General features: G+C 36.5%; 1 protein-coding gene across 9 annotated transcripts in view; it reads left to right on the top strand.

The window, feature by feature from the left end:
• DOCK9 (dedicator of cytokinesis 9) overlaps positions 1-22859 on the top strand; it is a 110382-nt gene that overhangs the window by 20355 nt on the left and 67168 nt on the right. For 6 of the 9 annotated variants that reach the window (XM_088051585.1, XM_088051588.1, XM_088051590.1 and 3 more), the window contains exon 2: positions 15690-15806. In XM_088051585.1, coding sequence (XP_087907711.1) covers positions 15690-15806 — 117 coding nt within the window. Of the gene's footprint in view, positions 1-8192; positions 8462-15689; positions 15807-22859 lie in introns of those variants that run through there. The other 3 variants (XM_014249641.2, XM_014249648.2, XM_088051589.1) reach the window with 1 other exon arrangement.

Below are 22859 nucleotides of genomic sequence, written 5' to 3' on the forward strand. Positions count from 1 at the left end.
TCAGGGAGTCCTTTCATTTAACAACAAATTGATCCTCTTGTAAAATCAGTGTTGAAAACCTGAAAATTTCCAGTGGACAGGAAACTCTTGGGAAGTAGCTTCCCTTGAAGAAAAAATCACGTCCTCTGACAAGAAAATAAGGAGGCAGAGGGAGTTGATTTAGCATATGGTTCTCTTATTTACCCTTTAACCCAGAAGTCAGGAGGTTAAATCTAAAGCCTGGTTAAATCTAATTACAGTTTTATCTTAAGAGGGCCTGCTCTTTTGATTGCTTGAAGGAAAGATGAAATAAGCCCATGAGAGAATGTCTTCTCAGGAGTACAGTTTATTTCTGTCCATCTCATGTCATTCAAACTTGCAATTAAATATGCTATATCTTAGCTTCAGGAACATTTCTAAACGAACACTTTGTATTGCTAGAACACATAGGGTCTCACGCCTAGATCTCATAGGGTCTTTAGGTCCACATGGGTAAGGATCTTTATTTTAATAAAGGATTATAAATTTAGTTTGAGATGCTATTAAAAGTTGCATTGAAATTAATTAAATTTTATTTTCCCCAAATGCTCATCTTGGGCATATTTATTTTTGGCAAGTATTGAGAAAGCACTTTAATGTGCTTGATTTTGTTGTAAATTGAAGGATATAGTTTCAGAATACAAGCTTGGATGCTTGTTTACTTTACTTAATTTGTCTTAATTTTCCTGTGATTTTTTAAAAATAAATTCTCAGAATGATATTGCATGTTATTTCTTTTTATATTCAAATTTTTTTTTTTTTTTTAATGGTGTCACTGTATAAGCAAACATTTTCTCAGAGTCAGATGTAAATGTACAATTTAGGTCCTAGACAGCTGTTTTGGGTGGTTGACAAAGGTGGAAAATGAGCAAGGGTGAATGATGTGATGATAACAGAACTAGCAAAATTTAAAGTGTGAGGCTTGCTAACAAGCCCCTTGAAATATTCAATGATGGAAGAAGCTGGAGTGAGTAAACTACCAGCGTCTGTGGAAGAGATAGAAAATTCTGAAGTGAGACAGACTGGGCTGAAGGACATGAACTTTTTTTTTTTATATATATATTTAACTGAAAATTGTGGAAAACAACTCCTTTTTTTTCCATACTTTGAATGCTTTCTGCTCAGTTTGCTTCTAATGGCCCAGTCAGTGCTGCCATTTCTCTCATTAAGCTTTAGAACCTTGTAGTTTGGTAAATGTACTTAAGGTAGTATGATACGTGTAGCTTGTGCAAGATGAGGCCTAATAATTTTAAGTAGTCTTTAAATTTATGTCTGATGTGGAAAATAGCTGTTACTTATGTTGTGCTTACACGATTTCTGAGAAGAAAGGTGGGGCATTTTGAAATAGTACATGTACAGCTTTTAATAGATTTAGGTGTTAGCTGGAAACAGAACCTGCTACATTTTAGTAGCTGCAGTGTCTTGTCTCTGTCACCGGTAGACTTGACAGCAGCGTCATCATTAGGTGTTCCTGAGTTTTTTGGTGTCTGCTTTTCCTGTGCAACTCATGAGTCATTTGGTTTATTAATAAACTGTGACATCTTTAAGAGACACCAAAGTCTGGGCATGTGGGAAGATTGACTAATGACAGCAGTGAGCTACATCGTTCTGGAAATAACACTGCAGAAGACATTCAAGTTGCAGATTTTAATTTCAAAATAAACTATATACATGTATAATTTTTTAAAAAGATTCTCCTTAATTTGTGTTGTGTTTGAAATAAACCTTAAAGCCTTTATTTACTGAACAGATTATATTGTGTTCTTGCTATCTGAATTTGCAAATTAATATCAACTTGTTTATATGAGGTAGAAAGATTTAGTAGAAATAAAATAGAAATATAAAAAAGGAGAGAGTTCTAAGGAAGTAATTGTGCTGAGTAAATGGAAGTTATCTTATTTTAATATGCTCAAACAGTTTATTCTGCAATTCTGTAATGGTGGGCAGACAATTTGTATGGGTTAATCTGTTGTTACACTCCCATAGCTTGCTTCAACTTGTAACTGTATTATGAGTGGCTTTTATTCATGAGCAACAGGAGCATTAGGCTTCATTAGGCCTCTTAATGAGGAAGAAACAGTTATGTAGGAGTACAGCATCTAACTGTGGCATGGGTTCTTTCCTATTGAAAAAATGGAAATGGTCATTGAATTAGAGTACTTCTATTATCTTCTTTCATCTTACTGCTCTGGCTAAATGAAAACCTGGCATCTGATGTGTTGGCTTATAATTTTGGCTAAATCTCCTGATGGTTTCTGTAGACTTCTTTTATTTTGACCTTTCATTAGATTCCTTTGGGAAGAATGCTTGAATGTCCATCTCCTCATATCCCTCTGCCCTCTCAGCAGGGGAAATTGCAGCACACATTCACCAAGCACGTAGTACCTACATCAAATGCATGTCTTTGAAAGATGTGTGAGAAGACTATCAGAAACAGGTTGGCAAACACTCAGTGCACTGGCATGCAGAAGATAAGATTAAGCACTTTATCTTCAGGAAAACAATCTTTAGGCCTGGTGTAAATTCAGGATAGTTGGTCAAGTCTACATGTGTAAACCATCATTCATCCATGATAATATATGTTGGACTAGCACAAGAAGATATCCAACCCAAAAATCTGGCACCAGTTTACATCCAAGTTCCCTTCAAATGGAGCAGGAGGGTATCTTGTGCTGAAAGAAGTGAAAATGTGTGGAGCTAAAAAAGCCCCAGAGAACACCACAACCCCATCAAACAAACAAACAAAAACAACCAAATAAAAATCAAAAAACCAGAAAAAACCCCAAACCTCATAAAAACTCCCTCATCCCTAAAAACCCAATAAAAAACCCTCTTAGAACCCCCCTGTAAAGTTTTATATGAATTTAAGGAATGAGAAGAAAGCTTCTGTGGTGGAGAAGCTGCATAAGTGGGGCTTTAAAGTCTAGACTTAATGAGCATAAGGGCAGGCGTCCACATCTCTTCCTCTCTCTCGATTAATACTTCTCTCTACTTGCTTTAGGAACAGCCTGAAGTGCTCATTTGGCTCACCTATCGATGTAGGTACCCTATAATGTCATGAAATTAAATGCAGTTAAAGTAAATCATAGAATCATGGAATTGTTTGGTTTGGAAGGGACACCTTCCCCTAGCAGGTTCTTCAGAGTCCCATCCAACCTGGCCTTGAACACCTCCAGGCATGGAGCATCCAAACTTGTCTGGGCAACCTGTGTCAGGGCCTCACCACCCTTGCACTAGTGAATTTTTTGGTAATATTTAATCAAAACCAACCCTCCTTCAGTTTAAAACATTCCCCCCATCCCATCCCTATAGGCTTTTGCAAAAAGTCCCTCTCCAGCGCCATCATTGGCCCCCTATAGGTACTGGAAGGCTGCTCTAAGGTCTCCCTGGAGCCTTCTTTCATTGATGCAACCTACTCATGATTGAGATCTCTTCTGTGTAGTATCTCAGCATCTCTGTCCTATCCAGGCTACTCAACTCTCTCCCTAAAAATAGTGTTTTGAGAGTAATTTCACCGGCAAAGCAAAATTAAAGATTGTATCAGTCATACTGATTTAGAGATACCTCTACAAAGAGGGGTTGTTGTTCTCCTTGTTACAAAATAGGTTTATTTCTTGCCTTGCCAAAGAAGATGAACATGAAAAGTTGCCTAATGTGTAGCACACTCATATCTGTGTCTTGCACATTTTCTTTTCTCACCCGTTTCCAATTAAAAATGTTCTTATTGGTAGGACTGCAAATTTCACATTTGCAGTGTTTGCCATAGAAGGAGTCTTCCTGAGTTTTGTATGACTTTTTCTGTTTCATCTGAATGTAGCCTGGATAGCAGGGAATTGCCAGGTGAATTGCATGCTGCATTCCATCTGCTATCAGCCGTTTTCTTGAACATGTGAATGTGTTCTTCCAGGGAAGCACTTATCTGTAGGTTACTTATGAAGCTTGGCAGCATTAAGATAGGTATAGCTGCAACACTGAATCTTCCACTGACTTGTGAAATGTTAGCCTTGAATACAGCTGCAAGGCAGGCTGCCAAGTGTGGGAGGGCAGTGCTGGAATATTTTGTACTAATACAGATGAGAGCAAGAAGTAATGGCTTTTAATGGTTCTTGTCACTCTGCTAAAGTGAGTCCATATTTTCAGATGAGCTACTGCCTTAAAAATCCAGCCTAAACCAAAACCAGCCAACCAAAAAACCCAACCTCCAAAGCCCTAGCAAAACAAAGGATCAACCCCCATCCAGTTATCCACCCTTCTCATTTTTGAATTATTTTTTAAGAGATGCTGTGAGTTTCCAGGGAATTTAGAGCCACAAAGTAGAGAGTGTAGCCACAGAACAGTAGAACAGGTAAAGGGTTTTGGCAAATAATATCAAATCCTTCTGTTTTCCTATATACATATGTATAGGATATGCAAACCTACAGTAATATTATTCCTTCTTCTCTTGCTTCACCCCCCTCAGCTGCTACATGTTAAGGACAGTTCTTTCCTTAGAATATCTTACAGAGGCAAGTTTGATAGCTGTAATTACAGCTAGTAGGTTTACTGATCTTGATGCAGACTTTAAGTAGGACTTGAAGGAAAAGAAGGGCCATCAAACCAAACTACTCAGATTTTAAGTTGTTCCTACAGGGAGTCTGGGTAGTCATCTTTTCTTCCACTAAAGTTCAAAGGAAATTCTCATATACTGCCTGTTCCCTTACTGTAACTTGCTTTTTATGATGTGATATTGTCATTAGCTAAACAAGTTCTTAAAGTGAAAAGTGATTTGAAAGAATAAGTATATGTGAAGAACTTTTCTTTTGGGCAGAAATTGGCTGGATGAATCACTGGAGTCTGCCAGAAATGCTGAGAACTTTGTACCTATGTAATTTTGTAATTACTTAGGCTGTTCCTTAGGCATGTATGATGCAAGACAGGAGACAAATATTTGACTGTTAGAAGTGGTGTGAAAACTACTGTTGCTAAAGGTATACCACATGAAGTCCTTCAAGCCACTATGTTTGTAAAAAGATGAATTGCATTTTTTCTATAATAATATGAGTTATTTTGCAGATAAGTCACTAGCTGGTAATTTCCCACAGTTTTGGGAGCCATGTTAGGAATGCAGTCAACTTTTGTACAGTGACATTTTTGTGTGTGTACTGTTTTCCTGGATTTTCTGTTGATAGTTATTGAGGTAACTAACTGACGCAACAAATTGAGTACTTTTTTTTTTAAATTGCATTTTAGGAGGCTAAAACTATGTGTCATGTAACAAGATGATAAAAGTTTCATCATGTCTTAAAGTTCTGGTTTTAATCTTTCACTTTTTGAATTTTAATATGTTATTGGTAAATTGTTTCAATACACTACTTTCTTAAAGTAGCTTAAGTATTTTGACTCTGTGATGTCTGGATAAGCAATATCTCTTGGGATTTTGGTTGGTTGGTTTGCTTTGATACTTTTGCTGTGGTTTTTTTTTGTTTGTTTTTTCCCTCAAGTATTTTTAAATGAATTAAATTCTTGAGGTAATCACTAAGTCCTCAGCAGAAAATAAATGTTGGAGGTACACATCAATTTGGCAGTTAAGGTCTCTTAAATGCAGGATACAGTTCCAGAGGTACTGCCTCACACTTAAGTTTTTGTTAAATGAAAGAACCTCTTCTAAACATTATATCTGTGAGTGAAATGCAAGCTAGATTAGTCATTCATAAGGAAAAATAACTTCTATATCTTTAAGCTGATGTTATAAAAATGTTAGCCTGTTGGCTTTCTTTTTGTCCCTCATCGTGTTTTGAGAAGAATAGGAAGAATGGCAAAGTCACATCTATACTGAATTAAAGTAATCCAGATGCATTCAGGAGAAGTACCTGAAAAGAGTAAAATAATATTGTCATTTAGAAGAAAAATCCTTTGTTAAATTTAGCAGAAGAAACACTATTTACAATGTATATAAATATTAAGTCTTTATTAATGTGAGTGTTCAGAAATGCCTTTTGCATAATAAGGTTGTGCATTTCTGGTTGCAGTTAAGTATAATTGCAGACCATCTCAATGAAACAAATTCCTGTTTGGCAGCTGCATCCTCAAGTAATGGTGTAATTTAGTCTAAGCTGTTCTGTGCTTCCGTTCTCTGAAAACAAAGGGGGCTGGTGCAAAATAAAAAGTGTAACTAAATGTTCTTGAACTATTGTCTACCTTGCTTTACACAGGAAGATCTGTTTTGTAAATTTGACTGAACTGCTGGTTTCCTTCTTAACTTTTAATGAAGCTTCATAAAGTACTGTTTTCTGGAATTTGGTTTCTCAGTATAAGAGAGATAGTACATGGATTAAAAAGTACATGGATTGAACTTGTATTCCCTAGAGAAAAATAAATCATTATTGTCTGGACTAAAATGTTATTATTTCTTTAAGTGCACTCTTTAGAAGTGTACTTGCATTGTGCATGGGATGGGCAAACTCTTGTTCAGACTCAATTTCACGAGTGCAGGCTGAAATAGGAGTATGTTACACAAGCGTGAGAGTGGAGAGAAGGGGAAGAGAAAGGGTTATCAACGTCTTAGGTCTGAAGAATAAGAAATCTGTGCCACAAGTTGTGCCTTCTTAAAAATACTTGCAATAAAGGAGGATATTTGTGCTTCTCCACAACTTCATCTGCTTTCTGCAGTTTAAGGTGACTTTCTCTTCTACTAGAGAATAGATAAAAGTTCATGTCAAGTTAAATTTAGGATGTGAGTTATATTAAAGTAAGATAACTAACTGTCCCAAGGGAACTGAGAATTGAATGAAGGTGGTGGCTTCGTTTCCACAGCTGTCTGGTTCCTAAGTAGACAGAGAGTCTAAAATAAGGATGTGTTTCTCTGGGGAGTTGAATTTTCTCTCAGATGTATTTTTGCTTGGTAAATACAGCTACTGAGGTTTGTGGAGGTTGCAGCTCATTAGTGTTGAAACTAAACAGAGGGAAAACCAAAAAATTCCTCTCAAAACCTGGCAAAAACTGCTCATCACGGTTCACTTTCTTTTCCCCCCCCCTGGAGGAATTTAGCTAAAACTACAGTGTGGGGAATTTGGAGTAGTCAAACCTTAAAAATTTCCAAAATGTCAGCAAGGTTGCATGCAAAATTACTTTGCAATTGCACAGAAATTATTCCAATAAAATTGTTGCTTTGTATTTTGCCACTGTGTGTGTATGCTGACCAGTGTCTGTAAGTAGTGGTATGGTAAGAGAGTAGGTGGGGTTAAAAAAGCAAAGTTGAAACATGACTTGAGTTTATGTTGTAATTAAGGATTGGAATGAGGAGAGCAACTACTGAGCACTGTTGTAGCTTGGATATCTTGAGGCCAAGAGACACTTGTGCAAGCTGTTCTCAAGACAAGGGTGACACCTGGCAGGGTTTTGCACTGGCCAAAGGCAGCGAGTGATGGCTGGCTGATCTTCATGGCTGCAGAGGGTTCTCTCAAGTGTCTTCTCTCAAAATATGTGAAGATTTTGTTGCATTGTCTTCTCTGTGTTTCTGGATGCTGATCACTCATGGACACCTACAGCGTTGAAGGGTTGTGAGGAGTAAGGAATGAGTACAAATAATGTGCAATACAGGAGTGAGCTAACTGGCTGAAGAAAGGAAAGAGGCAGAGGGATACTGGTAGTTGAAGAGTTAAGGTTTTTGAATTCTGTTTTGAGTTAAAATCTTTGTAGTGTATGTAAGATTTTTACTCTGAAGGCAATTTGGTGTGAAGCAAAACTTTTAATATGGATTTAGCACTGAGATAAAAAAGGTCATGCCCACTCTACCCCCAAAAAAGAGCAATGTATCTGTCCAGGGCATTGATCCTGAAGAGTGTCCTTGGTTGTGGCGGATTGTTGATAGCACCTGAGTAAGTGACATTAATGCAAAAAATTTTAAGAAGCACAGTACTTAGGGTTTCATATTTCTAAAAAGGCACAGTTGTCAATAAGTGACTAATTCCTACACTAAAAATATTTTTGAATTATTGAAGCCTTGATTTTATACATGCTGTAAAGACTCAGCCTGTTTTACATAGTAAGTTTAGATATGCACATTCTGTTTTGTGTTTGGCTCATAACCTTAAGGCGTTAAAATGGATCCACCTTTTTTTTTTTTTTTCCCCCCAGAGGAATACGGCATGCTTAGGGGCTGGCCTTTGTCTGTCATGCATTCCCACCATAACAGATTTAGCAAACTGCAGCTGAGAAGTCAGACTAGTTTGTACTTTGTGCTGCTTGTGCCAGGGAAAAAGCTTTCGTTTTCATTGGATCACTGGCATGTCGATTAATTTGATGCCAAAAAGCATACAGTTTTGCTGCTGTCTGTGTTTTCAATGAAAGAATGCAGGCAAGAACAAACAGAAATCCTAAGAAAGAGTTTGCTGTAGAATCCCCGCAGAAGGGCAAGGATGCAGGTCCTTGTGAAGTGCAAGCGGAGAGTCCTGTGGTTGTGCTGGTAAGAATTCTTTAAACAAGCTGTCTCTTCCCTTTGATAATTCCAGTTCTCTCTGTCAATGAAAAACTACTTAATCTGATGCCAGTGAGAAGTTCCAGCATTCTTACTTGAGAATAGTTTGCATTTAAGATTTAGGGTTGGTTCTCTGTGTGTTTTCTGCCTTTTAAATTGATTTTTGGTGTTCTAGTTTATCAGATTTTTGGTTCTCTTTGAGTGTGACTTTGGAATTTGGCTTTCAGACTAGCTGCTTTTCAGTCTCTTCTGTCTAGCATATTTATACAGCTCTTTGAACCTAGCATAAAAACTACATATGCTTTAAAACTCTTTCTAGCACCTGTTTTTGAATTGCCTGGCATATCTTCCAATTAATGTATCTTTGAACTTCCTAAAGTGTGTGTGTAACAGTTAAATTTTACTTAAATGATCAAAGAACTATCTAAATCATTATTGACTACTTCTGTTAAAGTATCTATCTGTTAAAGGTCTTACTTTTCAATTCCTTCAATGCACATTATTTAGGAATTTGAAGTTTTAAAATATCTTCCAGTGAAGGAAAAGGGAAATTTTCTGTATGTGGGGGAAATAATCAAATAAGAACTATTTTGCCTGAAACACTGCTAGACACTTAGTTCTGTTGGAACTTTTAATAGCACAGCAAGAGAACATAGTGAGGTTTAATGGATCCACCAACTCTCTACAGAGGAGGGAGGATTGGTAAGCTAATACTTACATTTAAGTAGAAAGAAGTACTTTGATAGTTCTTACTAAAATTTCAACTTTATTTAGTATTATTTCATGCTTAATTGCTGCTGCTTCTGGTCCTCTCTTTATTTGTCTGCCTGCAGTTGAAGTTAGTGGGGTGATCCTCAAATTATAGTATCCCCCCTCCCTCTTATTTGAGCTTCACACTATGCATTTAAGAATTGAACTAAAACATTTTGGCCATCTATATTTAGTAATACTCATCTATAACTTTTTGGGAATTGTTATTGTATATAACTGAAAGCTTACATGTGTGCTAGTAAGACAAACTTTCTTTTCCTTGTCACTGTTTTTTTTAGTTTTGTTCTATTCAGAGAATTGTTAGTAAAATGTGGGGGTTTTTTTTGGATGGGTGTGTTCTGATTTCTGGTCCAGATTTTCATCAGTACAATATGAACTAATCTTGTGTGTGCTTTCCTGTCTTTGGAATGTTTAACTTTATTTAGAATTGTTTTTATTCCCCCATGAATACTCAGAGAGGATATTAGTGTTTCTGCAGATACTTGGAGTACTGCAGCTAATCAGCAAAGCATATGTACTTATTTAAGAAGGAAAAAAAAGTATAAACCAATACTGTGTTTACTTATCATGATTTATTAAGTACCTCCTTACAATTTTTCAAATACTGCTTAATTTAATGTTCATGGAGTAATATACCTCCAGTGTTTGCTCTCATTTTTTCATTTTTGGTTGAAGTGCATGCATTCTACACAAAGGTCAATTTTAAAGGGAGGAACTTTTATCTTTTGCATAGGTCACATTAAAAATGTTTTCACTGTCATTTCAGTTGCTTTTTTGGTATTAATCTGTTTATATATATACACACACATGTGTATATATAGCATAATTATAGATCCTTTTTGTCTTGCTTTTGAGGAAAGCTAGATGAAGTGGTGCAAGTAACCTGCAGCAAGTGTGCTGCCGGGCACAAAGCAAAAAATAAGGTGTATGTTTCATTTGATACTGACATTTGGGTCCATTTCTATTTCATTGGGCTGTGATGGTCTCTACATTTTTACTGGCACAGTGTAGGTAGGTACCCTGTCCCTGGTGCAGGGTGCAGTACGGTAGTAACTAAGACTGACAAAGTTTCTAGTTGCTGTAACAAATTCTAAACAGCAGAATTTCTTGTTTCCTGGGTTAAAAACCTGGGAATTACATTAGATAGCAATCCTCAAAAGCATGTGGAGCAGTAGGCTTCTGGTTTACTCTAGTAATTCTTCTCACTGACTATTGTCTAAAACATTCCTTCAAGTGTAGTATTCCTTTTGTGCAAATATGATATGATTTGCCTAGAGATAGAATCAGCTGTCAGGAAGCTACAGGGTTTTTGTTGTATTAACTTATGTCATATTAATTTAATATTTTAAATGTCGTTTACTGAGGGTCTGTTGGAGTATTGAGGGAACTGGGTATTTATAACTGGAAGCATCCCATGTGTTATTGAAACAAGGTTATTTGATTGAGTGCTCTGCCTGAATTAACTTTTCCTGATTAGGTGGGTGGGTTCACAGAAAGAGTCATCTGCTGCTTTCAGTGCCAGTAAGTCAGTGTGTGTGCTCTTTTGTGTCCCTGTGATTTGAATTACATTGTGTCATAACTTTGCCATTGAGGTTAACAAGCAACAAGGGCCCATGGAAAAAGCATTTAGATTTTCCAGGTGGTGCCACAAAACCCCACTTGGGATGAGCTGCTGTTGTGCTAGCTGTTGCAGAAGTTACTGGATGAGTATGCCTGCTGTCCAGCTGCATTTTGATAGTCACAAGTAGTAACTGCTTATCAAAACAGATGGTGTTTCTGGGAAGTTGGATCTTTTGGAGGTCATCTTTCTGCTTGGAAACTTGCTGGAAGTATAAAATGTAACAGTTAAAAGTAAGCTCTAGGATACAAATAATTTCTTGAATTAATTTTTAAAAGCTCAGCCTAGGCAATTTATTTTGTTTATTGTGGGACAGTAAGATACAAGGAGCTGTTACCCATGTTTAGTATTAAATAATCTTATTGTATGTCCACAGTGGCTTTCTCAGGCCACTATTAAGAAATACATAACATCTATTCATCTATTTATATGCTGCTTCCTGCTAGTGCCTGTAGCTCCATTTTACTCCTCATGAGAACTTTTTTAATTTGCAGGTGTATAAGCCAAACATGTTTTTATAAGGTAAATAATGTTTTGTGGCAGGAGGCTAACAATATTCAGTGTGCTTAGCTTTACCATCTTTTGTTTTCTGAGAAGAGAATTGGACAATAAAAAATGTCTTAATTTAAGCATACAAGAAAAACATGTACTGGGGTTTTTTTTCTGTAATATGTAATGTAGGCAATCACTGAACTCTTAGCTTAAAACTTACTTTATCCTGATGAATTTTCACACTGTTTGTCCAAATGTATGAACTGTATTAATAGATTAAAATGCTTTCTGTGTGGGTGTCATGAGTGCTGTTTTGAAATATTTCTTATTTCTGATAAGTTTCCATGCTTATAATAGTGAGGCAAAACCCGAAGTGGTACAGCAGAAAATTTGCTCTTTTATCTTTCAACAAATATAGCATTGGCTGGCTCGAGATCAGCCATGAACCTCTATGCTCTCATTTTCCTAGATTACAGAAATAAAAATGTTGTTGGCTGTAGATTAATAGGAAAAGTTAATCCTTATTGGAAGGGCTGACTTTTAGTGCCTATAAACTTGATATTGCAGTTTTGACACGGTTTTATCTGTGTCAGCTGGTCCATAAATTGTAACAATCCTGTAACTACCCAGCATATTTTCTTTTATATTACATGAAATAATAGACCAGGTTTTTTGGTTTTTTTTCATATAGAAGACCCTGAGAGAGAATCTGCTTCCTAGTGCTGTTTTTTGCCTGGCTAAATGCCAGTATCAGTGTGTTGTTTATTGTTTTCTTTTTTCATATCTGGACTAAACTGATAAAACATCCTCTTCCTTTTGAATCTGAGAAATCACTAAGAAAGAAATGAGTAACATTTAGGAGAAACCCAAGGAAGCAGATTCTTCATTAATTTTTACATAAATTACATTTCTGCAAATCAAGTACCTTACTGATTAAATAGGAGAGGTCTGTATTAAAGACAGCTGCAGTGAGCTTTAGATTCTTTAAAAGCTTCTCATGAGGGAGGATTTTTTTTTAAATCTTGTGTTTACAGCATGCAAAAAAAATGTAAGCAAACATTATATTCTTTTAAGATTCCTTTTCATAAATTTTATAGTTGTGGTAAAGCAGTTTTGTGACTACAGGGCAGACAGAGGCATTTGTGATTAATTGGATGATTTTTAAAGCTGCATTTTTGGGTTTTGAATTAGCTGTGCTAGGCAAGTGTGTGTGTTTGTTTCCATGCCCATGAAATAATTTTAGTTGCATTATCTTTAAAAGTAATCCTTTTCCTCTGATTTTGCTGGTAAAATGAGAGAAGCCAGAACTAGCTTTCTTCCAGTCTTCACCTATCACCTTCCCAAGAGGATTAACAGGAGGTTGGATGTAGCTCTTCAGCACCAGGGAGAAGAGGATGATAATGCTGGTCGTGTGCAGCACCATGTAAAAATCCATTACCCATTTGAGATGACAGCTTTCCCTTGCTACCAGGCTGTGGAACTGGGGTTGTGATCTATCCAATTGCTAGTTCAGATGGTAGATGTCCCTTGTATGTGAACATATTGACATTCTGACAATATTGACTATGCATATCTTTATTCTTTCCTTTGAAAAGCTCCCCAAATTGCCACAAATGGTCACACAGCCATCTGATCAGCATTTCAGATACAATCTGACTGGAAACCCCTGGTTGGAAGTTATTTCAAGCCAGATCACCTCCTAATCTGTCACAAAAGCTCTGGCTCGGTTGCTGGTCTTCGTGTGAGAAGCCTCAGAAATGTGCCACAAGAGAGGGGAAGGGTCCTTCTAGTGTCAGCCCTGCTTTTAATTGGTTTAAACCAATTGTGTAGCAAAACCTCTTAAACTAACTTCAGAGACAGATTGTATGCACAAATCAAGTTGTCCTTCTCTGCTGGCCATTTTTTAGGCACAGTTTAATTTGCAGTATTTATTTTTTGTTTCTCCTAAAGGTCAGTCATCCTGAACTGCTCTCAAACCAACCTGTCAGCGCAGCATGTTGTGTATAATTTCTCATGACAACCTCTTGAGGTCACATGGGAAAAGCAGACTTGGCCAAACGGAGTGACTGGGCCACATTACTCTAGGAATTGCTAAACCTTGTTTTAACTTGAGAAAGACTATTGCATAAGAGCTCGAGCCCCGTGGTTGGCAGGTGGGCATCTTGCCTGGATAGGTAGAGAGACCTGTTACGCTGAAAGTGAGAGAAAGGTGAACAAAAGGTGTTTTGTTTTCTGGCTGATGTGTTAACCTTCATTTATGGACCAGTAAAGTTTGAAGTGCTCTTTGTATTCTTTTATCTCTGTGCTTAAAGAAGAAAAATTGTAATGGACAGTTATTGCCGTAGTGAAGAGTTGGAAGAGGTGAAGTTCCTGTAATTTATTTGGAATCAGAACTGGTTATGACAATCCGTTAGAGTGGGGCTGCTCAACCTGAAATGTTGTGAAGGGGTAATTTTGCAATGCCAGTGTGTGGGAAATGTTTCAAATGGGTGGACAAGGTGTTAAGGAAGCATGGAGCACATAATTTCATTAGCTTGGGATTCACTGCAGCAGTCTGAACACTCAAATGCAAACTTGCAACCAAAATAGTTTGTGGAATTAGTACATTAGAGAAAATGTAATCTTTTCTTAGGTCATGTTTGCCTTATGCTTTTCTGAGCTAAATTGTCCTACCATTTCAGCCACAGATGGGTGCATGAACATAAACTTAAGCCTTTCTGATGGACACTGACATTAGTTCTTGGCTTTGTGATAACTCATGTTCATGAATAACAGGAGAAGATGAGACAGTAGCTGGGGTTCAGGTGAAAAGCTCTCAAAATGTGTCAGAGTAAAATACAGAGTGAGCTGAACAGCCCTTCTCCTTCTCATCTGAGTAGAAAGATGCCAAACATAACATAATTATCATGGCTCTTAGAAGTATTGGTGTGTGCCGAGTATGTTGTTAGATAGCTACTAAACTTCTTGTAAATCCTTCCTGTGGGATTGTAAATGGTAGCTATTTTTCTTAACAAAGCTACATTTTGTTCATAATTTTTGGAAGATTTTTCCAGACTTCGCTTTTTTCTGCCTCTTCAGCTGTTATGCTTTGTTATGTTCCCACATTTTTCTTGCCAATAAAACTACTGTGTGGTACATATGAGGGAATCTCAAATAGCTTTTGAGTAGCCTGTGATCTAAGCCTGAAAACTTTGGTAACTTTCTCTGACCAAAGCTTTCTTAATTCCTTGAAAAAAAAATTTGTTTGATTCACTTTTGGATGAAAAAAACACCTGTAGGGTTTCACAGGAATATTATTAATATTCTAGTGATTAACAGCAGTTACTGATAGAGATAGTTGTTCTTCGTAGGACAGTTAGAATTTGGAAGGTTATTGTCATGAATTATACAAAACAATATGTAAAGCTTGTCTTGTCATTTTACCTATAATGATGACAGAAGCTGGTCTTGCTGCTACAATTACCTTGAGTATACTTTACCTGGAAATTAGTACCACTAATCTTGAGCAAGTACAATTTGTAAAGTCTCTTGTAATTGCTGCTTACAAAAAAAATAAGTAATTTTATGTCTAGTACTGTGATGCTGAATTTTAGTTGCAGAAAATTCAAGCTGGATTGTAACTCCATTTTTGCATTAGTTTGCACACTCCAAGGCAGAGCTGCCTTGTTCAGAGCTCTGTCTAAACCTGCTTTGCCATCTGACCACTTAATAGAATGCTTGGCAGGGTGAAGGTTTTTCCCTGTGTGATGGTGCAAGGGCAGCTGTAATGTCTCATCTGTGGAAAGGGGTTTTAATGTAGAATCAATGCCCAGTTACTGAGGAAAGCTACTTGTGCAATTAAGAGGGAAGTAGATGGCCAATGGGAATTTTGAAATATAAAGAAGAAGGAATGTCAATTAGCCTGCCCCTGCTGCAGGTTACTGCTGAATTAAAACACAACTCAGTCTCTGGGCTAAGATTGTTTTCATTCCTATTAAATCCAGATCAGAGCTTTCTGGGCTATAGCAAGCAAAGGCAGCTATCAACATAAGAGACTAGTAATTTTTTATAATTTTTTAACAGTGAGAATACATATGTGATTATGCTAATAAGCTCTGGCTTACTGGATTTTGTGAAATAGTTCTGATGCAATCAGCATGCTTGTCTCTAATTGTAACTTGCATTTCCCATATGGTGTAATATGACAAAATCTGCATTTTGAATACTATATGTTTTTGATGTAGATGCAATATAATTCTGCCAATCTTTTAAAGAGCAACTTCTAAAATAAGTTAACAATTGTAAGTTTCCCCTCAATATACCTAAATTAATTTGTTTTCTCCTTTTTTCCTGTAGGCGAAACCAAAGCTTATAGAGCCAATAGACTATGAAAATGTCATAGTTCAGAGGAAAACACAGATTTTGAATGATCCTCTGCGGGAGATGCTACTGTTCCCTTATGATGACTTCCAGGTAATTTAATCCACCCTGTTTTTGTTGTGGGGGCTTTTTTGTTTGTTTGGGGTTGTTTGTTTTGTTTTTTGGTTTTTTTTTCTACCACAGGTTACTAGTAGTAGCCATGAGGTGATAACTTACTATTTCTTTGTTTCTTACCTCTCTTGAGCTCAAAAAATCTCCACAAAGTCTTTGCCATGAGTCCCATTACCCTACTTGATTTATTCTTTTGGGTACAGAAGAAATAGAACAATTTCCTCATCTGTCCAGATAATAAAATCTACTTCTGCAACTCAGCAATTTTACTGCCTTTTGAAGTAGATGATCAGTCATTTATAGATATTCCCATCCTTTCTGATGAAGGAAATTACATGATGTCTGTTTAAAAAAAGCATCTGCTTTCTTTAATTCTTAAACAGTTTTTTTTCCCCCTTTCTTAATAGTGAAGGACATGAACCTGTTCATAGGCAGTCTGCTACTCTTACCTACATCATCCCAGTCAAAATTGTTCTAGCAAAATATCCCTTGCATAGCAGAGTTTCTGACTTGATTAAGCCAGACTTAACCAAGCTTTGTGATAATCTTGTTTTATTTTTTAAATGACCATGTTTACCAAAATAAGGAGTTTATTTACAGACACCTTTTAAATAAGTCTTCTTGTAGATCTATTTAGGATAACTACAAAGCATCTTAGAGACTGGAGTTGTAGTAAATAGTGAGGAGTCTCTTGTCCACATGCCTATACCTGCAATCAAAATGTCTGTTTGAAAAGTATGCAGACACCTGAGCAGCCTGTAAATTAATTTTGTTCAGCCAAGTAGTTGAAGCTAAGTTTATTTATTGTAGTGAAAGTTGATGATGAGTTGGTATATTTCTACAGAAGGTCATGTAATGTCCTATAAATTACATGTTGAATTTGTAATGAATTTTCTCTGGCCTATTAGAGTGTTTACCTGAATGCAGCTGGATTCCCTTTTTAGTATAGTCTGGGGGCTTCTTTTTCATTGTTTCTGACATGAATAATTCTACTTGTAGCCTTCCCACTCTGAGCTGAAAAATTTGAGTTTTGGGAAACTACAGTCATTTAGAGAGGAGTTTTTGCTTGTGTTCACAGCCACATGTAGAAGTTTATAGGATGGAAATAAGATGTCTTGAAAAGGATGTTGTACTGATACAAGTTTTCGAATACAGAATCACTCTGTAGGATGATACCCTACAGCAATGTTGGCTTCCAGACTGAAAAACATGAGTAGGCTACACCACCAAAATCCCTTTCTGTAGCGTTTCTCTTCAGAATCACAGATCAAGAGGAATCCAGGTTAATTCCACTCAGTGAGCTCTTACCTGATTGACTAGTTCACTTACGAGGGTCATTCCGGTGAATAGCTCTGAATTATCAGTGGAGAAGAAACAAACCTATTAGGAATATCCTCAGGTGTTTTGTTTGAGCAGCCTGGGGGTATTCCTGAAGTGTTTAACTGCTATTTCTAGTGATCTCCTGCAATTCTTACCCTCAGACCTGTATGAATGAAGCTAGTCCATAGCTCTCAGTCTCTGAGAAAAAAAATTATCCCTTCAAAAGGGATAACCGAATTTTGTCATAAATCGTAATGCCTTTTGTCATCCTTTGTTTGGATTCTGTGGTCAGATTTCATCAAGGCAGGCATTAAAGTGTCTGTGACATCAGAAGGTTTCCTTCAAGTAGTCACAGTTTTGGAATAGAGTCCATTTTTCTGTTTCTTTATCCATCATCAGTATAATATCTGAACAAATTTTCTGGGTTCCCCCAGTTTTGGCAGTCTCATTTTATATGTGATTTACATGAAGACTGGTTTGTACAGTTTACATCAAATGGTACTATCAAACTTCTATTTCCTTGGAAGACTTGCTGGCACAAATTAATTCCAAATATTTTTGTTGTACACATGACTCTTCTGTATTACTTTGATCTATCTAACTTGTTTTCAGCAACACAAAGCATTTAAATCTGTCATCCAATGTATTAAGAAAATATTCCCAAGTCAGAGAACAGAAAACCTTTAAGTGCTTATTATTTTAACTTGAAAGTTAAACCTTTTAAGTCTGTTCAGTTTTCCATACCCATATTTACAGATTTGAAATCACTAGTCAGTATCATTTGAATAATTTAAAAAAAAAAATTAAGGTGTATTTTCCGTGTTTGCCATTCAGCTTCGTCTGTATTTTTTAGTTCCTCTTAACCTGTGGCTGTCACTCAGTGTGTGAGCAGCTCTTGGGTAAGCCATAGCTCAAATGTTTGATACTGGCCTCATCCCCTCAAGAAAAATTTAAAATACTCAGCTAGAGCATTTAGAACTACCTGTAAACACACTTAGAACTGTTTATAGGTGGAAACGCCTACCATTGTCTAGAAACCTGTTCAAGTGATTTCCTTTTAGACCATTCAGTTTTTATCTTTACAAAGTTCTTCCTCACACTTAGGTTAAATTGATTACAATCTAAAAAACCTTTGCCTGGAAAGGAAGCCCAGCAGTGTTAATTTATAATGACATTAAGAGTAAGGCTATTTTGTTCGGCATAGCCCTAAAACTTAGCACTTAAAATGGCACAGAAAATGCTTAGCTTGCAGTACTAGATATCACTTCTAGAATTTTTAGAAGATTACTAGGGAAGCTGCATGTTTTCAAAAAAGCACCATTGACACCAACATTGAATTTCTGTTAAAGTTTAAATCATCTAGAGAGAAATTTGAAATAAATATTTGTGCTTGATTTGGATATTTTCTTTGTCAGGAAATGCAGTTAGATAAACCAAAGTTTAATTTATTAGGTGTGAGAAGCCAGTATTAAAGGAGAACCAATATTAATTTTTAGTCCATATCAGAAATGAAAAAGCACAGCAATTACCTTTTTTTGGGTCACATATAGCTTTCCTCTCTTCTCCTGATGAAAATTGTCTAGTCAGGGAAAGAGGGGAAAAAAACAACACAAAGGGGGAAAATAATTCTTTCTGTTCTGGTATGACTGTTCTCTAAACATGCTGTCAGAAGAAGCTCTAAGCTCAAATCACTACCAAAGAAACATTTGACCAAGGATGGAGAAGAAAATGCTCCAGTCTTGGAAAACTCATGAAGTTTGAAGGATTGCTCTTCAGCCAGTTATCTGGCTACAGGAACCTTTCCAGATTTCCACTTAAGTGCATTTGCCATTGTCCCAGACGTGATTAGCTGAGGTTACGAAACATGTTTTCTCTCATTTTGTATAGGTTTGGTAGCAGTTAGTTCATTTACTTTTCAGAAGAATATGATTTCTGTTCAGCTTTGTGCAGAGCTTCAAATCGAAAAAAATAGGCTTTTAATTCTTTTCTTTCAAGGGGTTTTTTTTCCCTTCATGCTATTATATCTAAATAATAGCAAGATTTGCTTTTCTGTAGGTACCAGAAGAGCTCTTAATCAGCAACTTCGTTTCCATATCTTGGGTCTTTTTTAATTTACCACTTGAAGATTGCTTCAGCTGCTTTTCACAAGCTCAAGCTCTGAGTTTTCTGCACTGAATTCACTTATCAGGTTACTCCCTACCCTGTTCTCAACACATTTATAGGGGCAGACATGTTTGATGTTGGCATCACTGAGTTTGCTTTCATTCTTAGTAAGTGGGGTGTCTAAATTTCTTCATGCTTTGTATAGTCTGTTCCTTTTTAGCTTCATTTTTGTCCTCTTTTTCATTCTGGTGCCTATACAATGTGTTTGTTAATTATGATGATAGAACCACTTTTCTGCCACCCATTGGAACATCTCTGTTTATATTCTTGCTACTCTCAGTTGCAATGCTGCCAATTTTTCAAGGCTATCCCTCTTCTAGCCTCTTAGTGGGAAGAGCCACCTCCTCTGTAGCAGTGAATGAATGACTATATCCATTGGATACTCTTGTATCCAAGTTTGTGCCTCTTCATGGCTTGTAAATTTCTTGCCTGAATTTCAGTAATTTGCTCGATAATTAAATGGCTTCATAACTAAATAGCATTAGTTTAAAACAGGCCATCTTCATTGTGGCGGCAATCACGTTAAAGTCTTATACTCAATGACTGCAAAATTTGTGATGTTGATGTTAACAGCACAGTGGGTAAATTATTTAAAGAAACCTTAACCCAAAGCAGTACTAGTGTGTGGCAGTAAGTCACCCTTTACCTAAATACCTTTTTTCTCTTTTCTTTCAAAATACCTAACTTTTGAGTACTATCTCAATTTTTCAAGAAATTATAGAGCCATCTTTTTCTAACCCCCTGCCACGGGCAGGAACACCTTCCACTAGACCAGCTTCCTCAGAGCCTCATCCAACCTGGCCCTGAACATCTCCAGGGATGGAGCATCCACAGCTTCCAGTACCTCACCACCCTCACAGTAAAGAACTTTTTCCTAATATCTCATCTATACCTGCTTTCTTTCAGTTTGAATCCATTCCCCTTTGTCTTGTCAAATAATGCAAATGCAGGCTAAATTTGCTTGTAGCAAATAAAATGTGGGTGCTTTCCTACCCATATTAAATTTGTCTTTGCAAAGTTATTGCAGTGTTATTTTGAAGGCAGTTTGGTGCTTAGCTTAGACATCATTTCACCTTTGTTATTTTTGGGTTTGAGCCATATGGATTTAACACACTTTCACTTAAAGCTCTTAGCTTTTATTTAATGTGAGTTAAGTACTTCTGAAAATAGATATTATGCCAGCTTTGCAGAAGTAAAACTAAATCCAGGTCATTCTATGAACAGGCACATCTTTGGTATATGAAAAGTAAAAAAAAGTCCCTATAAAAAGTAAAAGCCTCATTTTAGAAACCATAAATTAAACTAGTCAAATAACTAATTTTGAATTTTTGAAATTTGAAAATAATTTCTCTATTACTTTTTCTCTTTGAAATCTATTTTGTGTTTTTCCTTAAGTCTTTAGCCAACTATTATAAATTGATTTAGTTTGGAAATAACTTTATAATGTAGGTTCTGACACTTCCCATACAAAGGATCTGACACTTCCCATGCAAAGGTGAAGTCACTTCTGACACATGGGTGTTTTAAGGGCAGGATTTCACAGCTTGCCATCTTTTCCACTGAGTCTTTTAGAAAAATTTCTGTCTCTACATCTGGAGCATGAGCCTCTGTGGTAACAGTCTCACTGGGAAATACAACCTTCTGACAGAAAGAATATCCATTGCAGTCTGCACTCCTTGTGGACAGGTTCACTATCCATATTCCACCAGGTTTCAGGTAGCAAGTACTCCTTGGTTGACTTGGTGAAATGTTCTTGCTGCTGTGGCCTATTCTGAGACCTCAACATATCCTAAATCCCTGGGACTCAGTCAGAAAGTTGTGTCAGTAAGAGTCTGTTAACTGTGTCCCTCAGTAAATGTGTGTGAGTCCTGGCTCATGTTACAAGTGGCCTTCCTTAGTTTTGGCAGCAGAGTCATCAAAAGGATTTTTTAATTTTCTTTGAGAGCATGAGATGAACACTTTGTAGTTCCTGATGCTGCCATAAATCAAATGATCACTCAAACCCAGAGAGCTGAAAAGTTTCGTTTCTACAGAACAGTTCAGCCAATGTAGTTGTGAAGACAGTTTGTTGAGAAGATAATCCTTCCTTTCTTTCGGACTATAAGGTGTATTTATATGCATGCTTGTTTTTAAAATATAGTGCTGCTGCTTAAGTAATTTTTAGGAATTTTGTCTAAATTACAGTATCTCACTCATTGCATTTCCTTGCTCTTTGATGCACTACTGCAGCTGCTGGATGTGCTGAGGAGGAGATGGATGCATTAAGGCAATTACTAATATGAACAAAATTGACAAGTCAGGTTCTTCTCTTTTGTCACTGATATTGATACAGTACTAAGATAAAAATCTTCTTATGTGTGAACAACTAGAAAAAAGCCCTTACTGTTGTATTGATATTTGTGTAGCAGGGTAACAGCAGCAGACATTTTAAAAGTATGTTCAGCAAATTCTGTTTACCAAATTATGCTACAGTATTAAAATTTGATCAATATGTTCATGGATTTCCCATGAAAAGCATCTCAAAAGAAGCCACCTTAGTCTCTGGTTTTTCTTGAAACAGTATTTTTTTTTTGGGAAAGCACAGTATAACTGTATGCTTATAGATTATATATAAATACTGCATATAATATTTATTTATTATATAAAGTATAAATAGTTTCTCATCAAATATCAGACTATTTCATTGGAATAGTATCTAGAAATTCTGGTCTTAACGTAGGTTACTACTCTTAATAGAAGTTTTTATTATTTTCATAGCTTGCGAGAACAAATACTTAATATGGTTTGAAGATATTTCTAGTTAAGAAAGCTTCATTTTTAAAGCTGTTAGCATATAAATGTGTATCTTCTTGCAGTTTTTTGGGTTTTTTTTGGTTTTTTGTTTGGTTTTGGGGGGTTTTTGTTTGTTTTTTTTGTTTTTGTTTTGTTTTGTTTTGTTTTAACTGTAGTTTGCAAGGTTTATTGGTCCCATGAAATATTTTGGGGTTTGTGGTATTTGTTTTTAATACCTCCCTATCTCTCCCACCCAAGGAACATTGTCACTTTTTGTGCTCTGGACTAGATGAGTGAGTTCTCCATGACTACAGGATTTATTTTTTCCCCCTTTCAATCTTTACTGTAATTGGATATTCTTACTTAAATACCTTCCCCAGTTAATGGAGTGAGGCTTTGGTAATGACTAAAATAATCAATCACCTTATGGATCAAACTCTTAACAGAGATAAGGTAATTTACTTACATGCCCTTTATTTTTCAACATTACATGTGGAGCTTTCTCTTGTCACATTTTTATCTGATCCTTCCTGGATGTGTGGAGTATAACTAACAGGTGAGGGACCACAACCCCCTTCCAGACCCTGGCTGTGTAAACTCTTGTTCACCTTTGATGGCCTAAGCAATGGGATTCTTTTCCACATACTGTAAAAAGTTATATTGCTGTGTGCTTGCTTTCATTTGTGGTTCAGGAGATTTTGCTAAGTTTTCATCTTTTTCACTTTACAAATGTAAAGAATCCTAAGGCTTACTTCAGCACAGGTCCGAGAAGCAGAATTT

This window comes from Pseudopodoces humilis, chromosome 2 (genome assembly GCF_049639895.1).
Source record: "Pseudopodoces humilis isolate 2021_Gansu_Grassland_sample_001 chromosome 2, ASM4963989v1, whole genome shotgun sequence".
Classification (NCBI taxonomy): domain Eukaryota; kingdom Metazoa; phylum Chordata; class Aves; order Passeriformes; family Paridae; genus Pseudopodoces; species Pseudopodoces humilis.